Source organism: Danio rerio, chromosome 21 (genome assembly GCF_049306965.1).
Source record: "Danio rerio strain Tuebingen ecotype United States chromosome 21, GRCz12tu, whole genome shotgun sequence".
Classification (NCBI taxonomy): domain Eukaryota; kingdom Metazoa; phylum Chordata; class Actinopteri; order Cypriniformes; family Danionidae; genus Danio; species Danio rerio.
Genome location: NC_133196.1, coordinates 3,516,857 through 3,542,664, shown reverse-complemented (window position 1 = coordinate 3,542,664; position 25,808 = coordinate 3,516,857). Strand labels below are relative to the sequence as shown.

The 25,808-nt window shown below is 32.2% G+C and overlaps 1 protein-coding gene across 15 annotated transcripts in view; it reads right to left on the bottom strand.

Moving 5' to 3' along the window:
* The window catches only part of sema4d (sema domain, immunoglobulin domain (Ig), transmembrane domain (TM) and short cytoplasmic domain, (semaphorin) 4D), a 154,047-nt gene that overhangs the window by 100,899 nt on the left and 27,340 nt on the right, over positions 1 to 25,808 (bottom strand). For 11 of the 15 annotated variants that reach the window (XR_012397067.1, XR_012397069.1, XR_012397068.1 and 8 more), the window contains exon 2: positions 9,063 to 9,165. Coding sequence is in view for 6 of the 15 variants with exons in the window: in XM_073935682.1 (XP_073791783.1) it covers positions 9,063 to 9,100 (38 nt within the window). In the remaining 9 variants the exon portion in view is untranslated. Of the gene's footprint in view, positions 1 to 9,062; positions 9,166 to 25,239; positions 25,449 to 25,808 lie in introns of those variants that run through there. The other 4 variants (XM_073935686.1, XM_073935683.1, XM_073935680.1 and 1 more) reach the window with 1 other exon arrangement.

Sequence of the window (25,808 nt, the reverse complement as noted above, 5' to 3'; positions counted from 1 at the left end):
TACACAGCGCTGACAAAGAGGAGACAAAAGAAGGGCAATCGCCATCAGCTGGACAGGAGTGGGAATTACAGTCAGCTACTAATTACAATAGATCCCCCTCAGCATAATCCGTCAAAATGACGGATCACCTTCAGATTTTTCCGTCACTGCTAAAAAAAATCCATCAATGACGAAAAATATTCGGTTAACACGACCTCTGGATTGAAGGATCACGATTAGCTCATGCAGGACATCATCATCTGTGGGAAAGCACGTGATCCTCTCAAAATTAGTTTATAAATAAACTTCACTTAGAGCTCCTTCCTGGTTAACGAATTTACCGGTATTTTGTAATTGCAGTGTGAATGGTCCTTTCCAGAATAATTCCAGAATGTCGCTGCCTGTGTGAACTGCACATATTTTATTTACCAGTAAAGTCGTTCCGGAAATTTTCCAGATGTTTGCCAGTATCACTGTGTGAAAAAGCTAATATCTTCAGCTGTTGAACACTCTAATGGCAGACGGCTGCTTCTCACTCAGGGCTGTTCATGTGCTAATGAGGAAGAGATGGTCACTAATGGGCGGGGCTTTCCCACTCTGATGACACGTACAAAGGCAGAATGTCAATCAAACCGTTTCTGCAGACTGCTTTAATCAAGTCTGATTATGAAAAAATAGAATTAATGCATTTTTACCATTAGAAGCTGGATATATTCACACTTGTATATATTTACAATTGTGTTTAAACCCCTTATAAAAGTGATTTTTGCATATTAGGTCGCCTTTAATAAGCCCTGATGTGCAAATATCTGGCAAACATGCAAATGTAGAGCTATTCCCAAATATTTTTACAGATGCTCTTTATATAAAAGCATTCAATCCAAGTCAAACTATTAGCAAATGAGGATTTTTCTTCAAGCCCCTCAGCTCAGGCTTAACCCACAGGATTTAAATCCTCAAATCTGACTAGCGGATACAGATGAACACAAAATACATTAACAAAACGACAAATTATAATGCTCGCATTACACTTATATCTAGTTGTGTTGTAGTAGTGTGTGGATATAAACAAATAACAGTAAAAATTAATGAATTGTATTTTAATGATGTTATGATGGCTAAAGTTTATTTTGTATTTTTGTTGCGCACTGTATTGTGTATTTTTCTTTGTCCTGCCTTCATGTGTTTTTTGTGTTTTCCAATAGGCTCCCATTGTAATGTGGTCCAGGCTGTAATCGGACTATAAAAGTTAGGCCCAATAGGCCCAAGCCCGACTGAATTCGGCCCGAGTCCGACAAGAACATTTTGATTGACAGCTTTTTAAAAGCCCGAACCAGTTTACAGCCCGACATTTTTCAAATGTGCACATGCACACAGCTCTTTTGCCTTTTTTTTTTAAGAATGAGTTGTTTATTTGTTTTAATATTATTTATTCATAACAAACGTAGACTATAGGCCACTTGGGCCCCGTTTACACTGCCAATTAAATGTGACCCAATTCAGATGTTTTGCTCATATGTAGGGCTGCTCGATTTTGGGAAAAATTATAATCACGATTATTTTGGTCATAATTATAATCATGATTATTTTGGTCATAATTATAATCACGATTATTCCAAACGATTATTAGTTGTAGTCAAAATTATTAGCGCTCCTGAGAATTTTTTTTTTAAATAAATATTTCCCAAATTATGTTTAACAGAGCAAGGAATTTTAACAGTATTTCCTAAAATATTTTTTCTTCTGGAGAAAGGCTTATTTGTTTTGTTTTGGCTAGAATAAAAGCAGATTTAAATATTTTGAAACCTCTTTTAAGGTCAATATTATCAGCCCCTTTAGGCAATATATATTTTTGATTATCTGCAGAAGAATCTACTGTTATACAATGAACTGCCTAATTACCCTAATTAAGCCTTTGAATCACACTTTGAATTTTACGGAACCCCGGAAGGGACAAAGTGTAGGAGAAAAAATTTGGCTGGGTGAAAAAAAAATGGGTGGAAGGAAAATATATATTTCTAAGTTTTTGCGTTCTCTCGCAAAGATTTTTTGCATTCTCTCGCAAAACTGTTTGAGTATTGCGGTTGCCGGATTTTTAATTATTGAAAATCGCGACGAAGTGTGGCCCCCTAATCACTTCCGCTATACGCCACTGCAAAGTATGTATATATATATATATATATATATATATGTATATGTATGTGTGTGTGTATATATATATATATATATATATATATATATATATATATATATATATATATATATATATATATATATATATATAGTTATTTTCCACCCTGCAAAGAAAAGAGAAATAAATACAATAGAATAAAAATATAAAACAAACTGTGATTTAAGCATCTTCACCCTAAGAAAAACACTTTAGCTACAAAAATTCTTCAGTCAGGAGCAGTAAGGGATGTTCTCGTCGTTTGATTAATGATCATTTCGCACTGTCACTTTAATGGTTTCTCTTTCACGTGTCTTTTGATTCTCAACTTGTTTGTTTATTACGCAAATGAGGGTTAATATGAATAATCACTAATCACCGCATTTTGACACCTATTTGACCATTAAAGCGCTCACGTTAAGATTACTTTAGATGTCTGCGCTCCTCTGCTCATCTCAGAATGCGAATGAGACCGAAGGCTGACTGCGTGCTTATGCATGTGCGCGTGTTACACACACACATAAGCACGCGGTCTTTCGCGCTTTTGGTATATGATGCAATAATCGTTTATCTCGATTAATGGTTTTTCATAATCGTTAGAAGCCATAATTGAAATCAAAATCAGATTTTCGATTAATTGCACAGCCCTATATTATATATACTATTTAAAAACTAAATAAAATCAGTAATTTAAGGGGCACAAGAAATTAGAAGTATTTTCTGCGATGAATGCCAATTTGGAAAAAAAAAATGGATGAGTAAATTATGGCAAAATGTTCATTTTGGGATGAACTTCCCTCTTTGAATATAATAGTCAAACTAATATAGTGAGCACTACAAATACTGTACACTAGATTTCCAAAATATCCTTCACTTCTCTACACAAAAAATCTGTGTATTTCCTCTAAAAAGCTTCTGAGCTTCAGATGTGCTGTGGACTGAGGTGAGCAGGATTACAGCGGTTTGTCCTGATAGTGACGGGATTTCTGCAAATCGGGAACAAGAGGCCAAATCTGGATTTACACACTGAGCAACAGCCAGAAGCTTTTACCCAAAACACACACACATACACAGAAACCATACAAAGCAGAACCAAACAGCAGTGGGCATTAGCTGAGAGAAATACTGTAGAAGCAGAGCACATTCTCAATTCAATAATCCTTCACATTGTACCATGATTCTGTATGGTAAACAGCCAGATAATAGTAGGAAAACAGTAGTTTACCCTTTACTTACTGTAAGTCCTTAGACCATGAGGACAAATGGCTGTAAAGACTAAATCACTGATGCAATAAAGATCTAAATATGTTTAAAACACTATTTTAGACACTCCATTCAGAGTGAGTCCCCAGTAAACGATTTACTAATTCAAATGATTCATTCAGAGTGAGTCTCCAGGAAACTATTCACTGATTCAAACGATTAATTCGAAGAGTCCTAGGTAAACATTTTACTGATTCAATTGATCTATTAATTACTGATTTAAATAATTTATCTAAATTCAATCTCCAGTGAACAATTCACTGTTTCAAATGATTCATTCAGAGTGAGTCTCCAGTAAACAATTCACTGATTCAAATGATTCATTCAGAGCAAGTCTCCAGTAAACAATTCACTGATTCAAATGATTCATTCAGAGCAAGTCTCCAGTAAACAATTCACTGATTCAAACGATTATTTTGAAGAGTCTTAAGTAAACATTTCACTGATTCAATTGATCTATTAATTACTTATTCAAATAATTCATCTAAATTCAATCTCCAGTGAACAATTCACTGGTTCAAATGATTCATTCAGAGTGAGTTTCCAGTAAACAATTTACTAATTCAAATAATTCATTCAGAGTGAGTCTTCAGTAAACAATTTACTCATTCAAATGATTCATTCAGAGAGTCTCAAGTAAACAATTCACTGATTGAAATGATCTGTTCAGAGTGAGTCACCAGTAAATGAATCACTGATAAAATGATCTGTTCAGAGTAAGTCTCCAGTAAATGAATCACTGATAAAAATGATCTGTTCAGAGTGAGTCTACAGTAAATGAATCACAGATAAAAATGATCTGTTCAGAGTGAGTCTCCAGTAAATGAATCACTGATAAAAATGATCTGTTCAGAGTGAGTCTCCAGTAAATGAATCACTGATAAAAATGATCTGTTCAGAGTGATCCTCCAGTAAACTGTTCGCTGATTCAAATGATTAATTCAAAGTGAATTTCAAGTAAACAATTGGCTGATTCAAATGATTCATTTAGAGTGTCTCCAGTAAATGATTTCCTGATCCAAATGAATCCTTCACAGTTTTTACTTGAATTATTATGAATCAGAGTAATTATAAGAGTATTAGTTTATGTAATGAGACTTTCTGGCAAAATAAACATTCATAACTTATTACTTCAAGTCAATTCAAAATCAAGTGTTGTCATGCTCAACGAATCGAATTCAATGACTGAACTGTGTAACAAGCAGTACAAAGAGTGAAAGAGAAGAAAGCGAAGTCCTCCAGAAATCTGTCAATATGAACTCGGAGAGGAACGGAGGGATGGAGAAAGAGAAGAAGACAGACATGAATCTAAAGTAGTCTTTGTTGTGTCCTCAGTGACAGTGAGCATCTCTCATTCTCGTCCTCTGTGTTTCTCTTTACATCTTTTCTGGCAGCACATTTATCATTCCTGCACACAAACAATTGAGCTGGAAAAGTGATGAACGCAGGCGATACAAAAGATGGCTAAATCAGGGGCCTCCGATCAGCCGGTTGCTAGGATACCTTTGATCTTTTCCCACAACCAGCTTCCGGCAATACATTCAGGAGGACGAGTCGAGTTTAACAGATAAAAACTTCACTTCAGTTTACTGTAAAATCACTGTAAAATCAAAATTGATAATAAAATATATACCATAATTGCTTAATAAATAATTATATACCCAAAAAAGTAGATTATTAATGGATATTATGTTATCAAACAAATAATTATTATTATTGAGATTGCTATTATTGGTGACAATAATAATGTATCTATATTTAATATTATAAATGATTATTTATATAATTATATTAAATAACTATACAATTATCAAGTATTATAATTATAATCAATATTTAAAAATTATGTGACTCATTATTATCATTATTATTATTAACAACATTATGAAAATATTAATGATTTATTATCCCAGTTTAAAATCCCAGTTAGTAATCTAATCTGAATTTTTATTATTCACAATATTAGCATTATGATTATTTATGAATATTAGTAATAAAAAATATATATAATAACAATAACAGCAACAACAACTACAAATAATAATAATGATAATATAAAATGTTATTATTATTATTATTATTATTATTATTATTATTATTATTACTATCATCATAATAAATACTATTTATCATAATTAATAATAATAACATTATGAGAATTTCAACAATTTAATATCTCAGTAAAAACTATGTTTAATCTAAATGATTTGTATTATTAATAATATTACTACTATCATCATCATTAATAATAATAATAATAATAATAATAACAACAACAACAATAAAATCAAAACTATCGAACTATCAATATTTAATATCCCAGTAAAGAAAACTATAGTAATCTAATCTAACTTATTATTATTAACATTAGGATTATTTTTTATTATTTTATTATGAATGTTAGTAAAAAAAAAAATAATAATCAAATTAAATAATAGTAATAACAATAACAAATATTAATGTTTTATTATTGTTATTATTCTTTTTATTACTATCATCATCATCATTATCATTAATAATAATAATAATAATAATAATAATAATAATAATAATAATAATAATAATAATAATAATATCAACATTATGGGAATATCAATAATTTGATATCTCAGAAAAAAGGAAAGTGGTCTAATCTAAATTACTATTATTATTATTATTATTATTAACATTCTGATTATTTTAATTATTATGATTAATAATAGTAATAAGTAAAATATTAATGCTATTATATAAATTAATATTTTATTGTTGTTATTCGTATTATTATTATTATTTTAATATTAGTATCATTATATTAATAATAATAATAATGACAATAATAATAAAATACTAATAATAATAATAATAAACTATTTATTTTTATTTTTATTAATGATGATTATGATGATGATAGTACTAGCAGTAATAATAATGATTATACTACTACTAATAATAATAATAATAATACTAATAATAATAATAAACATTATATTATTACTAGCAGTAGTGTTTATTATTATTTGTAATTTACATTGGATTTAAATGCAAAATGTACAAAATAAATAAAACGAAATAACAAAATAAATAATTTACAATTAAAAAAATATGAAGATGAAATTAAAATTACAATTTAAAGAATCAGAATTGTCTTGTCATCAAAATGGTTTTCAATTTAATATCTAAAAAGTTTTTTATTTTATATATAAAAAAATTCTTATTTAAAATGTGCTGTAGATTTAAGTGTGTTAAAATTAAAAAAATAAATAAATAAATAAAATAAAGTCATTATTAATAGAATATTTTAACTTCTGTAATCATATTCAATTAATAAGGAAATCAAGGTCATCCTATTGATATAACCATATACAGTACACGACACCTACATTACAGTATAATATATTAAGTTAACTGTACTTAACTAACAAAAATCAAGTAATTGCAACAAGAGCTTTAGTTTCTCTGTATCTAATCCTGAAGATCTTTCACTAAAGCACCAACTAAAAGCATCAGCAAAACAGAAGTGCTGAAATCGTCTGAAAATACTGGCAGTCAACTATTTGAGTATACATCAACTGAAAAATCACAAAAAATGCATGGAATGAAGTGATGATTTCAGCTCTCTGTCCAACACTTTAAACAGCTGTCAGTCAGTCAGTATCAGAGGCGTCAGCAAACACACTCAGCATTTTCCCTGATCTGCTGTGAAAGATGCACATCAACAGAAGAGCAACTTAAATCAGCACATTTACAAATAATTTACTCCAAATCCAAATAATGCATCACTTTATAGGAATCAAACATAAATCATCACTGCTTATAAACAGAAAGAAATCCGAGCATTCTGATGAAAGAGAAATGCACTGAAAATACACTGCACAATGTATATTAAAAAACCAAATAGAGTCAATATTGTTTGTGATAAGGCTTAATGCAATGGTAAACTGCAAATGACGGAGTTTAATAAATCAATTTGCTGCATTTATTTAGACTTGATGGAGAGTTTCAGTGTCTCACTGTGGCTTCCTTTATAAAGTTCAGAAAATAAAGAAATGAATAGAATTATGAAATAAACTAAATAATTAACTAACTAACAAACTAATCAATTACATACAGTAAATAAATAAATGAACAAAACTTTAAATAAATAAACTAACTAATCAATTAATATAAAAAATAAACTAACTAATCAATTAATATAAATAAATAATAAAAATTAGTAAATGAATAAATAAATAAAGACTAACTAATCTATGAATAAATAAATGAAATAAATTAATCAATAAATAAACTAACTATAACCAACTCAATTATAAATAAATAATAATAAATAAATAATAAATATTAATAATAAATGAGTTTTTTTTGTAATTTCACAGTAGCTATAAAAATATAATAATACAATATGTAATATATATAAATAAATATAATATAATATCTAAATAAATATACAAATATATATATATATATATATATATATATATATATATATATATATATATATATATATATATATATATATATATATATATATCAATAAATATATTAATAAATAAGAAAATAAATAAATAAATAAATAAATAAAGGTATAAAAAGATGGATGGATGGATTGATTAATTAAATATAAGATAAAATCAAATTATAACCTTTTTTTTACAGGAATGATTGTCATATTTCTTGTATTTGAAATAATTTAGCTTATTTAACATTGCATTTTTTATTTTTATTTGTATTTCTTTTCAAATATAGCTATTCAAGTCTAAAAATAAAAAATAAAAATGTAATATTGTCCAGTCTTACCTAATCCACCAGTACATACCTAAAATACACGAACCAAAACAAACCTACTGTATACTAGCACTGCTTTAACAACTATCTACAATATATCTACACTATCTATATAGTATATCTACAATGCTTCCACAGAAACTGACTTTTCTTCCTCTAAACTCTGAGTTTTTCTTTCACAATTGACTTTTTTCTCTAAGTTCGGAGTTTACATCCTGCAATTCTTGCTTTTTTTTCTTTGAATTCTGAATTTCTATTTTGCAATTCTCACATTTTTCTCTGAATTCTGAGCTTATACTTCTCAATTTAGATTTTTTTCTCTGAAATCTGAGCTCATTTTTGCTCAATTTAGATTTTTTCCTCTATAAATTGATATGTATAATCTTAGATTTCAGTTTAAATCTTGCAATTCAGACTTTTTTACTCTAATTTTGAGGTTTAATTCTTGCAATGCTGACTATTTCATTGAATTTGGGGTTTCCCTTTAGCAATTCTGAATATTTACTCTAAAAAAACAATGAAAAAACATGGCGAATTCCTTCAAAACCTTATTCCTCATGATTGTCTTCAAACTGGCAAAGTCAAGCAGGAGAGAAAGACAAAGAAAGAGAGGAAGAAAAAAGAAACAAGAATTTAGGCCAAAAACAGAAAAACAAGAGAGCAGCCAACAAGCGTCCAGCATCAGAAAACTGCAGAAAACAACGCATGCAATGCAAATCAGCTTTCATCCCGATGCCAAACGTCTCCAAGAAAAGACCCTTTATGTGCCAGTGTTTGGCCTGAAGACGTGCACACATCCATATAACCTGCTGACAGAGCCTGAGATCATACAGGAGGAGGACAACAGCACGCATTCAACACACACACGCAGCAAACAAGCACTCACTTGAACGCCATGGCATCGAGAGGCGAAAACTGATTCATTAAAGAGGCTTTGGGAGGTTCAGGTCTCAGACGTATGAAGATGGAGAAGAGAGTTCTTTAAAGGTCTGTGGAGAAAACACAAACAACTGCACATTAGTAGAGGATCATATATGATATCATACAAAGAAATGCTACATATGGAACAGATTCAGCAATGTCAACCATTATAAATGCTGTATTCTGCATGCCAGGACTAAATGTGTTGATGTGACAGAAACACTTTGAACTTGCACTCTTGGGAGTCTGATTGAATCACTTTTGAGAGTCTGATTCAATCCCTTTGGAGTTGGATTGAATCACTTTTGAGTGAGTCTGATTCAATCACTTTTTGGGTAATTCAAAAGCGATTAAATCAAACTCTCCAAAGCGATTGAATCAGACTCTAAAAAGTGATTGAATCAGACTCTCAAAACTGATTCAACCAGACTCTCAAAAGTGATTCAATCAGACTTCAAAAAAATGATTGAATCAGACTCTCAAAAATGATTTAGTCAGACTCCCAAAATTGATTCAATCAGACTCTCAAAATGATTGAATCAGACTCTTAAAAAATGATTCAATCAATCTCCCAAAAGTGATTCAATTAGATTCTCAAAAGTGATTCAATCGAACTCTCAAAAGTGATTCAATCCACCTTCCAACAATGATTGAATCAGACTCTCAAAAGTGATGTAATTAGACTCTCAAAACTGATTCAATCAGACTCCCAAAATGATTAAATCAGCCTCCCAAAAATGATTCAATTAGACTTCCAAAAACTGAATCAGACTCCCAAAAGTGATTTGATTAAGACTCTCAAACGTGATTCAATTAGAATATCAAAAGTGATTCAATCTGACCCCAAAAGTGATTGAATCAGACATTCAAATATGACTCAATCCAACTCTCAAAATGATTCCATCAGACTCTTAAAAGATTCAATACACCTCCCAAAATTGATTAAATAAAACTCTCAAAAGTGATTGAATCAGACTCTCAAAAGTAATTTAACTAGACTCTCAAAAATGATTCAGTCAGACTCCCAAACATGATTTAATTAGACTCCCAAATGTGATTCAATCAGACTCTCAAAAGTAATTCAATCTGACCCCCGAAAGCAATTGAATCAGACATTCAAAAGTGATTCAATCTGACTCTCAAATATGATTGAATCAGACTCTTAAAAGTGTTTTAATCAGACTCTCAAAAGTAATTCAATCAGACTGTAAAAAAATATTTGAATTAGACTCTGAAAAAGGGATTTAATCAGACTCTCAAAAGTGAATCAATCAGACTCTCAAAAGAGAATCAATCAAACTCTCAAAAGTGAATCAATCAGACTGTAAAAAAATATTTGAATTAGACTCTGAAAAAGGGATTTAATCAGACTCTCAAAAGGAATCAATCAGACTCTCAAAAGTGAATCAATCAATCTCTCAAAAGTGAATCAATCAGACTCTCAAAAGTGATTCAATCAGACTCTCAAAACAAAAGTGATTCATTCGGACTTTCAAAAGTGATTCAATCAGACTCTCAAAAGTAAATCAATCAGACTCTCAAAAGTGATTCAATCAGACTCTCAAAAGTGATTCAATTAGACTCCGAAAAGTGAATCAATTAGACTCCTAAAAGTTCAAAGTGCTTGTGTCACATCAACACATGTTGTCCTGGCATGCACTATACAGCATTTATAGTTGTTTTTAGCAGACCTTTTGACAATGTTGTACTCAAAACTTAAACATTGAATCTCAACTGTGACATCTGAACTGAAGCAGCTTTCATTTACAAGAACTTTATCAGTTTAGACTGCAAAAAGTGCTAAATAAACGGAATTGAAACGGAATTGAACACATATATACAGCCATAAATACAATTGAAACTTTCTCTCTCTCACACACACACACACACACACACACACACACACACAGCTGATTTTGTGAACAAAAGCCACAGAGAGCTTTGGGCAGAAGGCTGAGAGCCACAACTCCAGCTCACTCGCTCTCAATTAGCCTCCACTGAAGGAGAGCCGGGTTTCCGACAGCTTGGCGGGAGATTCCATCACCATGGTGACGGCGGTACCCCAGAGAATGAATAGAAAGCGTTCTGGAATCCAGCAGCGTGGAGAGAGAATCAGATCTTATTAACAACAGGGAATATCAGACCGGCACAAAGGGGGACCAGCGCTTTCATTAGCGGAATACAGATTAATAGAGAGCATGAAACCGACGCTAAATAAAACCGATGCGCTAAAAATAGAGTAATATCTTGCCGGTTTGTATTAGGTACCATTGACATCCATGGAAATTCCGCTCATGCTCGAGTTGAACTTAAAGGGACGGTTCACTTCAAAATTAAATTCTGCAATCATTTACTCTTACTTTACTCACTCTAAATCTTTTGTTCTGCTGAACACAAAAGAAGATAAATTGAAGGATGTTGGAAACCTGTAACCATTGACTTCCATAGTATTTGTTTTTCAGACATTGAATGTCAGTGGTTACAGGTTTCTGACATTCTTTAAAGCAGGGGTCACTAATCCTGGTCCTGGAGGGCCGGTGTCCCTGCAGGGTTTAGCTCCATCTTGCCTCAACACACCTGCCTGGATGTTTCAAGTATACCTAGTAAGACCTTGATTATCTTGTTCAGGTGTGTTTGATTAGGGTTGAAACTAAAATCTGCAGGACACCGGCCCTCCAGGAACAAGTTTGGTGACCACTGCTTTAAAGTATAGAAAGAAAATTAAAACCAAATGGGAGGAAGAGTTAGTTACTGATATTGATAAGGAAACATGAGATAATATTTGGTCTAATGCTAAGAAATTATCTGTTCATATACGTACAAGAGGAATACATTGTAAAATAATACACAGACTCCATATCTCCCCTAACCGCAGACATCTACTTAACCCTTCTAATTGGCCTATGTGTTTAAAATGTAAAACTGATGTGGGTACTTTCACGCATTGTATGTGGTCATGTAACAGACTGCAAAGGTATTGCTCTTTGATGCTGGGGGAAATGGAAAAGATCTTTATTTGTGACTTTCTTTAACATGCAACTGGATTTTGACCCAGTTTCATTGATTTTGAGGATACCTAATGGACATTTTTTCATCAGCTAATTAAAAATTGTGTATTATATTAACCTTTGCCACCAGAAAAAAAATATTTTACTTAATTGGATTAGTGATAAATCTCCATCACTTTAAGGTTGGCACAAGATCATTTGAGTTAATTCCCCTGGAACACTTACCCATGTTTTACACAAAAAAGCAGAACATTTTTTTTCAAAGTTTGGATTTCATATTTGGATTATTAGGAACCTTGCCCTATCATGCTAAATAGGATGAAAAATAAGCAACGTTTTAGCCCTTTTTCTGAACTGTTTTATTAAGGGTAGTCCTGTTTTATGTACAAATAAAGTCAGAATTATTAGCCCCCCTGAATTATTCGCCCCCATTTTTATCTTTTCCCCAATTTATGGTTAACGGAGAGCAGAATGTTTCAACACATTTCTAAACATAATAGTTTTAATAACTCATTTCTAAAAACTGATTTATTTTATCTTTGCCATGATGACAGTAAATAATATTTGACTAGATATTTTTCAAGACACTTCTATACAGCTTAAAGTGACATTTAAAGGCTTAACTAGGGTAATTAGGTTAACTAGGCAGGTTAGGGTAATTAGCCAAGTTTTTGTAAAACAATGGTTTGTTCTGTAGACTAATAAAAAAAAATTGCTTAAAGGGGCTAATAATTTTGACCTTAAAATGTTTTTAAAAAAATTAAAAACTGCTTTTATTCTAGCCGAAATAAAACTAGACTTTCTCCAGTAGAGAAAATGTTATCAGACATACTGTGAACATTTCCTTGCTCTGTTAAACATAATTTGGGAAATATTTAAGAAAGAAAAAAAATTCAGAGGGGGGCTAATAATTTCTGACCTTAACTGTATAATCTAAGCTTCTTTTCCTTTTTTTATTTCCCTTTTTTTCTCTCCATTGTTTTGTGTTAATATTTTTCTTTGCATGTCTTTTGAAGATGCATTGGTATGTCTATATTATTAAATCCAATAAACATAATTATAAAAAACAAATATATAAATAGAAGAAACTCAATCAAGTCAGCAACGAAAAGAGAGTAAATGATGACAGAATTTAGATTTTTGGGTGAACTGTCCCTTTAAAGTGTGAACAGATCAGAGCGCAACAGGACAATTTTTCAAAAACGGATTAAAAGTGCAGCACACTGTCGGCTTCATCAATTATTAAATATGTCAACAGATGCAACATTAAGCCACCAAAGGAAAAGACTACACCAGGTAAACAACATTAAGCCAATGAAGGGAATAAAACGCACCAGGTAAAGCAAGAAATTCAGATATTCTGAGGTTTTTGTCCCTTGTGGACAAGGGCTGCAATAATTTGATAAAAATAAATTGAGTAAAAATGTAAAAATATTATTATAATTCAAAATGACTGTCTTCTGTTTAAACATAATAAAACAGTAAAATATAATTCATTCCTGCACTGCAAATTTGAATTTCCATTTTCCGTTCTTCCAACATGAATATTAAATTGTTGTAAAATAAATGTTTGCTGCTTGAACATTTTCTCAAAGCTTAGAATTATTAATGTTTAAACAGTACACAGTCATATATTATTGTTCAGAATTCATTCGTTCATTTTCTTTTCGGCTTAGTCTCTTTATTAATCAGGGGTCGTCACAGCAGAATGAACTGCCAACTTATTCAGCATATGTTTTATGCAGCGGTTGCCCTTCCAGCCGCAACCCATCACTGGGAAACACCCATATACTCTTGCATTCACACTCATACACTACGCCCAATTTAGTTCATTCAATTCACCTATAGTGCATGTGTTTGGACTGTAAGGGAAACCGGAGCACCTGGAGGAAACCTATGCCAAAGCGGGGAGAACATGCAAACTCAACATAGAAATGCCAACTGACCCAGCCGGGGCTGAAACCAGCGACCTTCATGCTGTGAGGCGATCGTGCTACCCACTGCGCCACCGTGACACCCTTTGTTCAGATTTTTTAACAAAAAGAAAAAAATAAATAAATAAAACAGACATGGTCGAATTGAGATTTTACAAATCTTTTGTAAGATGATAAATGCCACTACACCAGGTAAAGCAAAAAAAAAAAAAAAAAAAAAAAAAAAACATTTTGAAAAATGTTTTTTGAATATATGATAATGTTATATATTATATATAATAATATTCAAAATATTTAATGTATTTGAAAAATTATTATAATTTAAAATAACTGTTTTCTATAATAATAATAATAATAATAATAATAATAAAAATAATAATAAACTTTATTTTTATATAAAGCGCCTTTAAAAGTAGCATTTCAATGCATTTTACAAAAATATAAAATGTGCAGCAGTAAAAGACACATCCAAGGATGAATAAAAAAAAATTAAATAATAAAAATAATTAAAAACACAAAATAATTATAGTAATAGACCTAAAAAAATCTAATAAAAATCTAATTTATTTGTATTATAAATAAAATAAAATCAATTGATTCTAATATAAATATTTGCTGCTAGAACATTCTTAAAACTTAGAAGAATTATTAATGTTAAAACATATTTTAGTTAAAACAGGATTTATTTAGAATTTTTAACAAATAAAATGTAACAAAAACCTTGTTTATTTCGGAAAGAATCTTTGGTAACATTAAATGCCTTTACAGAAACTTTACAAATAGTCATGGGGTGATAACCAGTTTTAAATGTTTCTCAAAATAAAATATATTGTTCAATAGGAAAAAAGGCTGCTGTTTTTTACTCAGACAATTAAAAGGAACATATTTTAGAGCAGTAATCACAATATCATGATACAGTGAAACGGTAATATTTTTATCCAAGGTTATCATAATGTCATAATCTTATACCGGCCCACGCTTATTTACAAATGAACATACTCATTTTCAATAAAAAATCTCTTTTTTTTGAAGATTACAGAGTAACAAACTATAAAACGGCAAATAAATTAACAGCATCACAGAATTTGTATTGAAAGCATCTGTTTTTAATTGGTTGTAGTTGGCGGGTATATCTGAGATTGTGACGTTTTGTCGCCTCAAGGCTACAGTTTGAGACGTTGCTGTAGTCCTCTGGGGGACAAACGTATGGCAGTCGTCTGGACGGCTTCTCCTCATTAGAGTTTATGCATGTGTGCACTCACAAACCCACAACACAACCACACAAAGATTCTGAGGATAGCCACAATAAATCACTGCAAATCAGTAATAAACAAAAGGTAAAACCATCAGGGATTAATTGAGACATTCCAGCTAGGGCTGCAAAACATTGGGAAAAACTGACGTTGCAATGTTTTGTTTTGCTGCAATATGATTATAATTTCACAAGAGGACTTGAATAGTTCAATTTGGAAGAATTCGATATTTTATATTGATTGAGAGGACTTTATAGGACAGTTAATCTGCATATAGGAAACAGACAGTGTTTTTTTTTTTATTGTTTTGGTGCTAGTGTTCGAATATAAATGGAGTACTCATTCATTCATTTTCTTGTCGGCTTAATCCCTTTATTAATCCCGGGTAGCCACTGCGGAATGAACCGGCAACTTATCCAGCACATTTTTTACACAGCGGATGCCCTTCCAGCCGCAACCTATCTCTGGGAAACACCCACACACACATTAACTTACACACACACACACTCATACACTATGGCCGATTTAGTTTGGACTTTGGGGGAAACCGGAGCACCCGGAGGAAACCCACGCCAACACACGGAGAACATGCAAACTCCACACAGAAACGCCAACTGAGCTGAGAATCGAACCAGCGACCCTCTTGCTGTGAGGCGACAGCACTACTGCCACTGCGTCGCCATAAATGGAGTAATCAAATGTAAATTAATAACACTGCACAGACTTCATTAACAAATAACAAATTCCGTTAAAAAGCATTGGATGCAGCTCAGATTGCACTGCACCAAGATTGCATCCAGACCCCTCTCAAAAGAGCACTCTTCCGCGAATCCTTATTAAATGCTCACATCAAATACCTCAATTTGTAATGGGGGCATGAATGAAAGTGAAACTGCAGTTAAATAAAAAAAAAATTTAAATAAAACACCTAAAAATACATAAAACTTTGGAGGAAACATGGATAGCATGGTGATGCAGTGATGTTAATCAATATATGTACTATAACATATAGGACGGGATCATGAAAGAAACATTCAAAAAGCAACTCATGTAAACACCTTAATCATATTATTATTGTCTTATTCAGATTAAGGCAAATGATTAGATTACTGATAGCCATGTAAACATAGTCACAAGCCTCAACCCTAGAAAAAACGGGTTCAGTATTTTGATGACAGCCTTTCCACAGGTTAGTAGTGAGCTAATGTAATTTCATAATGCAAATCTTAAATTCATGCTAACCAACAAATGATCAAAGAAAATATATATTAACGTAATTCAAATATATAAAATATGAAATTGTTTTCTTTAAACTTTAATTATATTGTTCTATTAAAAATATATTTTTTAAATATTGTCAAATAAAATATTTTTGTAGAGTCTTCCACCATAATTTTGTGGCTCAAAAGTATCGGTTCAGGCATCGGTACCATTTTAAAAGTATTAAATAACCTGAAACGATACCCAACCCTAGATTTTGTTATAAGAGATGATGTGATGATAAAAATTGATGCAATGCACAGCATTACTAGACAAACCAGCGAGCTGACCGTATTGTAAAGCATCTGAATTGTTGTTTTGCTCATTGTAAAATCTCTCAGCTAAAGTCTGTCATCACAGTGGTGCAGTACTATTATTATCATATTATTATTGCCTCCAGAACTGCTTTGAGCATCTGTCTGCACTACCAGTGTCTCACACCTCCAAAAAGCCTCCGAATTGTGTTATTATGCTTTGTCTTCGACTCTTAGAGAAGAAAAACACTCACATATTTTCTGTATGACTTATTTTCTGTTTCTTATTTAGCGGCAGTTTTTCAGGAAGTGACGATTTTGTTCTCTTTAACTCATCGATTAGAAACACCTTATTATTACTAGGGCGTGACGTTTAATCGAAAAAGATCACGACCTCGATTCGACCCTACACACGATCTTAATTTAGCTTTTTCTACGATTCAGCCAAATATATTTTCAAGGTCAGCAGAAAAGCAAGGCAGTCTCACAAGTCTTCACAGCAGCATTGACACCTTCAAAGTGTCACATACTGCAGGGTTTGAAATTAACTTTCTGACTTGGTAGCACCAGTGCTTCCAACCTGAAATATTTAGGAGCACCAGAAAAAATTTAGGAGCACCCACCAAAAATGAATGATATATTTGACAAGTTGTATTCTAAGAGATTTATTGTATATCAAAACAACATCAATTGGGACTAACAAAACCCAGAAACAACTATCTAACTAATGCTGTGATGACTTAATATTTGTGCAATAATTCCAAAATGAATGTTGAATAATTATAAAATATTAATGATGATGATGATGACGACAATACTAATAATGAATTATATTTCTTTGAAATCTTTGATTGACAGCTAATATGAACCAATATAGCGGCAGGGAAAACCGATTTTACCACGTTTTTAGAAAAAAAAAAACATGTCGCACTACAACCATCATATGCGGTCGCACGAATGTTCCCAATATATATTATGAGGTCGCATAGCTTAAATTTCAGGCGCATATGCGACCAAAATGGTTGCAATTTCGAGCCCTGTACTGTGTTTATAAGTTACAATTTACCCACAAATGTAATTTCTGTCTTCATGTAATGATGTATTTACAATCGCGAAATCACGTGAGTTTGTTTACTTCCGTGAACGAGAGCGTGCACGCAAATGACGCCTACTTTATTGAACACAACCTGCATAGGCTGTGAAGAACAGGCAATGAAGTTGTAAACAAAGTTCAGTTTGTTGCACAGAGCGATGGTTTGAGGGCCGAGCGGGAGGTTTGATTTGCATGCATCTGTTTTTTTTTCAGTGACAGCAGCCATGAGCCGCACTCGGAAGTGAAAGTGAAACTGGCCGCACGTCATTTAAATGATCATATCGCATTTTACAGTTATGATTAGGACAAGCATTTGATATGTTTTTTTTCTTTCATAGCGAACACAAAGTGTTGCGCATAAAAAAAATGTTTACAGTGTCAGTATAACAACCCTAGCCTATATATAATGTTGAATATAATGCAAGAAGGAATCTGATAATAACAAAAGTCTGATTTTACTAGTGAAAACAAATGGTCTAATAATGCTGTCAATGACAGACGACAAGCACGTGTTAAACATAATAATTCAATTTTCTAATTATGAATAGTTGTATTCTGATCTCATCATTTTACTGTGAATTACCAAACAGGACATATTGAAAGTCTGTTTAAGTCCGCCATAATGACTTCACAAAATTTAGCAATTTAAGCAACACCTACACAAGGGCCTAATATTATTATTGTTGTTTTACCATGTTTGAGAATGAACAATAATAATAGGCTAATCATATTAACCTTTATTTTAGTTTTACAGAATCGTGAGAAAATCGTGATCTTGATTTTATGCAAAAAAAATCGTGATTCACATTTTAGCCAGAATCGTGCAGCCCTCATTGTAACCATATTTTTTTATGTTTAATTACAGCTTTGCACAAGCATTTAATTTTTATCCAAGAAAGGAGATGTAGCTAATTATGTGCAACAACTAGGCCGGCCACAATAATCAATATACAGGCTTATCACACAACACATCAAAATTTCTGATTTTATTTGGAAAACACCACATCCACAAAACAAAATGTATGCTGACTGTACCAAATTGTAAACTTTTTTAGATTGATCTTATTTCTACTTCTATACAGAGTAACACCAAAGCTATAAAGACATTCCAAATGCTGGAAAAAATAATGTACATGTTGTACACTGTTTTATGTATTATTATGTACTCCCTTGTTTAATCAATAAAAAATAAAAAACACATGACCTCAATCATTTTAAGTGATGCAATATTTATCGCCCATACATAAAAAAAACAATTTTAGTAATATTTTAGCTTATTGATGAACATCTCTATCTCTATTGGAAGTTTCATGGTCAGTATGGTTAAAAAACACTGTAAGTGACTATAAATGACTACAGTATATGTTCATGTGGGTGTCTGACAGCTAAAAAGGTTTCAGCAGATATCAAAGCCTGTTACTCTTTACCTTGCACTTTTTTGTTAACATTTATTATTATTTATTTAGGATATTTGTTTTCACATTCTGACCCAAATGACTGATTATTAAACTGATTAAATGACTATAATTAAATGAAATATTCTTATGAATAAAATATGATGTGTTTTTTGGAAGAGTGTACTTGCATTGTGATGATATTATATTGTCATTCTGGTGTTATATGATGAGTGGCATAAAATGACAATAATATTGTTTATTGCCATAATATTGGTTGCAATATATTGTACAACAAAAAGTAGATATCGTAACCGGTTGAACAACAACAGTGCTCTTTTGCACGTGTCAAATTCTCCACTCTGAACCACTGGTTTGGAAACGATACTGGATTTCCGCACTGATCTGAATTCCTGCTCACCTCAGAACAATGGCAGATAATTACTCAGACGTGACAGACGGTGAAGACCGTCTCATCAATCCCAATGAACCAAAAGGTCAAATGCTGCTGCTTTTCCCCCCTTCAATAACCCACTTCAGGAAAAAGGAGATGCTTGGAATGGAACATTCATGATACGCAAGCGTTCCAGTTCTGTGGGTTTCCACAATATGACCCAATTGTTATATTTCTAAAAGTTTCCAATGAGCATATGAAATTCAGCGATTCCAAGAAGCTGAGGTACTTCGACCGGAGTATGAAACTGCAAGCACATGGAATAAAAAGCCATAATCAAATTTACCCAATAGATCCCATATGCATTGTAAAGATATTCATTTACCAGACACATTATATTCATGTCTATATCTTGGGTTCCATTATGAAAAGGCTGAAACCAGGTTTAAAGAAATAGAAAATAAGTCTATCCATCTATCCATCCATGTATGTATACATGTATGTATGTATGTATGTATGTATGTATGTATGTATGTATGTATGTATGTATGTATGTATGTATGTATGTATGTATGTATCTATCTATCTATCGGTCCATCCATCTATCCATCCATCCATCCATCTATCTATCTATACAATGTATAAATATATAATGTGCACTTTACAGGGTTTCTGCAGGTTTCCTCAAGTCAAATTGAAGACTTTTAAAGACCCTTTTAAGACTGTTTTAATACCCTAAATTAAATTTCAGACATACTGGGTTAATCACTAAGGAGCCCTATCATGCAATCGCAAGGCGCAACGCAATTGTTGTTTGCTATTTTCAGCTTGGCGTAAGTGTCGTTTTTAGGTTTTGCTTAATTGATTTGTTTTAATAAAAACAAGCTTAGATTTGTCCGTCTGTCAGGTTTTAGACCATATGGGGCACAGCATGTGTGTTTGGAAATAACTCAGGTTTTTGAACACACTTCGTTATTATTGTTCATTTATTCGTTTGCTGGAGATTAGAAGTGAATTTAAAAATAGTTTTGAAACAAAAGTCAATTTTTTAAAAGGCCCAGTATTAACACAATGAATAATGTCATTGTTTTTAGTTTTTAGTTTTTCCCTGATTAGAGAATTTAATGGGAAATATTGGGGGTGGCGAATCACTGGCATTGTCATTTTGGGGGTCGCGGGCTGAAAAGTTTGAGAACCCCTGCTCTATAAAACAAACATGATTGATTTTATTTTATTTAATATTTCCACATTTATGTGGAAAAAGTGCCGTTATGGACGTGTCATCTCTCCGTTATGCATGTGACAGATGTGAAATTGCCACTTGTGTGATTTTGGTAAATCAAATAGAATAGTTTGAAAACACTGACAGATGCATTTTTGAGTATTTCTAAAAGTACTGTAAAACACTTGCTTACACCAAAAAATCCAGAAGTGGTTTCCGTATTTTGGTGAAAATGTTATTTTTTTTTAACATCAAGGTTGACATTTACACAGAATTGCTCATATATACATATAATTTTAAATAGAAGAAAAAGAAAAATATATATATTTATTTACATTTATATGTATAGAATAGATCGGGAATACATATCTCCATGTATATCTCATATTTCTGAGTTCATATCTTGCAAAAATTATATGCGTTCAAAAGTCCCATAGTAGAAACGTGTACATTTTCATGTACCTTTTCCTTTTTGAATGTGCAGACAAACACACGCAGTGTCCACTCAAAAGGGAGCACAAGCCGAGTCAAGTGCACTTTGAAGTCTGACAGACGGGTCTTGACTCGGCACGCGTGTGTGTGCTTTGATCCCACAGCACTGCTACGTGAGGCTCTCAAACACACACAAACGCACATCCAAAGAGAGAAAAGGCTGATTACAGTGAATTCGTAAATATGCATTAAATCACAGCTTAAGGAGAGGAATACAGACATGTGTAAACTACAGCTTTCTGAAGTCTGACAAATCAAGAGCGTCCCATTTTCTAGTGTTTGTCCAAGCACGTTTTGCACAGGCAATGTTATTGTGATTGCTATGCAGTTGCTAAGATGTTCCGATATCATTTTGCATAAAATTGAAGGAATTTTGCATGTGCATTAGGGTTGCACGATATTGGGAATGATGTTGTTGAGTATTGTGATTTCTTACAATACAACACTCGTCTAGAAAAATACTATTTTTATTAGCTCTGTTTTTAAATATTTTTTTTATGTAACAATATTAAAATACACAGGTAAAACATATTTTCAGATTAATTAATTCTAATTCAGAAAAAAACACAGTGTCAATGTGCAAACATTTATGTCATTTATTACACAGGTCTGCAATACGTTTATTGCAAATACTATTATCACAATAACAAAAATTTCCAATATACTGTGCAGCTTAGGGTTGAGCAATATGACAAAAATACAATCACCTTAACTATTTTCCATATTAAATGATAATGATTTATATTTTGACACAAGTTGTAAATAATGGTGCATGATATTGGAAAAATCAGACATCGCGATATTTTGTTTTGCTGCTGTGATAAATGTTACGATATAAATATAATTTCACCAGATGCTTTGAATATTTGATTAATTTAGATCAACTGGGATGATCAGTGTTTTTTATGCAGTGCATCTTCATAAAATACAGTAAATTACAAGCATATATAAATACAATAGAGCAAAAATACACAGTGCTTTACGGTTTTCTGGGAGTCTAACAGTATTCAAGTAAAGAAATAGTAAAAATCAAAGGAAAAATAACATGGTTATTATTGAATAAATTATTAAAAAAATATATAATATTTAATTGTCGGTGCCAATGGCGCAGTGGAAAGAGCAACAACACATGCACTTCGATGTTCAAGGCAACCCGAGTTCGATTCTGCCGGTCATTACCCTTTTTCTGGTCCCCACACTTTCTTGATAAAGGTGAAAACCCCTAAAAAATGTATATATATATATATATATATATATATATATATATATATATATATATATATATATATATTTATATATATATATATTTATATATATATATATATATATTTATATATATATATATATATATATATATATATATATTTATTAAGAAATAATCTAATCCTGCAATGTGACTATTACAGATACACACATTTTGATATCGATGTTTAAACGATATATTTTTCAGCCCTAGATGTTAATGCTTCCAGATTTAAAAGAGTACCCCAACAATGACTGAATCCACAAAAATTAGAGTGTCCATTAAATGGCATAACATATTGTCAGCTGATAAATTTTCGGTGGCCGAACATTTGTTACATCTCAGATAAACACACTTTTAGGTTCCCATTGTTGCACATTTCTGCAATCAGCCCAGCCCTAGTGCAACTCTAATGCGCATGGAAGTAGAGTTGTCAATCGATATATCGACAAATATTGAATATATTAAATATTTAAAATGATACAGTCTTGCTTTTTGTTAATATCGATATGGTCTTTGCTCTCTCGTACTCTTCTCACATCAGGGAAATGAATAATTAATAATAATTTTAAGATTTGAACACTTTTGTTTTAATCAGAAAATAAGACGTACTGGCGTACTGGTACAGTAAAAGCAATATATGGTTTAGTTATTGTTTTCCCTTTTTACTTCACTTTTTAATATTTAATTATGCAGAATTTTTCCCCGTGGTATCGAAAATAGTATTGAATATTTTTCAAGGTATATCGAAGTTGAAAGTATCGTGACTACACTAGATGCAAGCATTATTTATTAATATAAACAATATTAATAGAAATGTTGTTCACAATGAAAAAAAATACTTAAAGGGGCAGTAGATGATCTGCCAGAATGCTATCCGTTAGCATAATATGTTTGAAACACAATCCCTCCCCTGCTGTCCAAAGCGACGCCTCCTGAAATCACGAATGCACATCAAAGATGACAGAGACCCACTAGATCATGTCATTCGCCAGTTAGAAAACTTTACAGTACTTTATAATATTACAATTTTGAATAAAAAACTGTATTATATCTAGCACATTTACTATTGTGTAGCAAGCAGAACTTTTAATAATGTTCAATATTTGATGCATGCATGGATCGCCAGTCTCTCACGCGCTTGGTCCTAAAGCGACTACTGTATGCTTAGTGGTTGGCCGGCGGAATGCAGGAATTACACTTACATGCTACTTCAGAGCGAATTTTCAGAGTAGCGGTGATCAATATAGTGATCGCGTCACAGGCTGTCATTGTTCAAAACTGAACCAATGTGAATATAAAAGCAACTTCAGCTCAGTAAAGCAGGCTAGGTCAAGGTCAAATTTATTGTCTCCCATAAGAGAAATTTGTTTAAAAAAAAAAAAAAAAAAGGTTCTGCTGCCCTAAAATACCTTCTATATAAATACGATTCCATAAAATCAATAATTAAAAAAAATATATATATTTAAAAAATAGAATATATTGTGCCCCCACTGCCAACCAATCTCGTTATCCTAATCTTTGACCATCCTTCTCTACTTGCTCGTTGATCAATTGAATTGAAAACGAAGAAAAGAATGTTAACTTTTATTGTACTTGCACAACGAGACTTTGTATTTTCTGCCAGAATTCATCAGCTCATACTCCAAAGACAGCACATGTGAAGAATCAGATAAAATCTTGACTTTGCTAGGCTAGGCTAGGCGCAAAAGCGATATATACCGATGTTCTGTTGTTAAACTAAACATAAATCAACATAAATGATGCTGTAAAAGGACGTTATGAAACTGAAAATAGTCACATGAGGCTTTAACCAGAAGATTTCCGTGGCTGAACAACACTTCTGTGCATATAACCCATTAGTAACAACACAATCGACATTAGCTCTGCGTGAATAAAATAGCTTTAAAATATATCATTACTTGTCTAAAAGAAATTAAGTTACTTCAATAAGTAAGTCCAATATTGATTCAGGACTTTTGATTCTGCATTTGTTTTTACCGCTGTCACTCTCTCGTGTCCACATGCACAGGCAAACTGCGCGTCTGCATGAACTGGGTGCGCAGATGTACAAATCTACATTTGCTGACAGACAGTTTGGGCTACTTATCACAATTATGAGAATCGTCTGCCTGACAAATTTTAATTGGACGAACATTTTTTTGTCTTATACCGAACCCAGAATATACAAACACATATAAACACATTTAGATCATTTACTTGAATTATTACTTTTGGAATGTCAATGTGAACTATCAACCAGCACAACAAAAAATCTGAAGACAATCACCTACTGCACCTTTAAAATCAAAACAGCCAACACAAACTATAAATTGTGCAAAATCTCATCCTTTGTAAAAATTTAAAATAAGCAATACATGGTTTGGTTTGTATCCATTAAGTGCTAAATGTAAACAAACTCAATATGTGAAGACGCTCTGAAGCAGAAGACAACCACAAAATCCACAAAGATGCAAAAATTACAAATCTACAGTATCAAATGATAAAGTCCTCAAGTAAGTAATGTTATTAAAATAAGCAATATGCATCCAAAAACACACACTCAAAAAAACAATAGACGTTCCCAAAACTCACCAAGTGCCGGTCAGACGCTCCGCAGCTCAAAGACAACAACCACAAAATCCACAGAGACGCAAAAAAGCCAGCAGGAATCATTTCAGAGTGTGTGCTCCTCACAAACGTGACTGTTTGCTTTCAGACGGGTGTATGATTTAGCAAGCAAATCTGCAATTTTCTCTGGGTGTCATAAAGGCTGGTGGTGGCGAGTCTGGCTGTGGAGATCTGAACAAGAGTGGAGAACGGAGAGCAGAAAACATTCAAACCTCCCCCTTCCCCTCTCTCTGTCTCTCAGAAACATAGCGATCGTGCAAAAACAGCTTGCAAAAATCACAGCGGTTTACCCTCATCATTTGCTCTCTGTCAAACTATTAAATATTAATGTCAGTTTATAATGTGCACACAGACACCGATGTGACAGGTGCAACATAATAACGGCAGATCAGCTGGTGGAATTGCATGCATGCATGCATGTGTGAGTAAGAGAGAGAGAGTGAGAGAGAAAGAGAGAGAGACATTGTAGGGAACAAATGTCCCCACAAGTAAAGCAATACCAGTAAATTTTAACCTTGTGGACATTTGGTCCC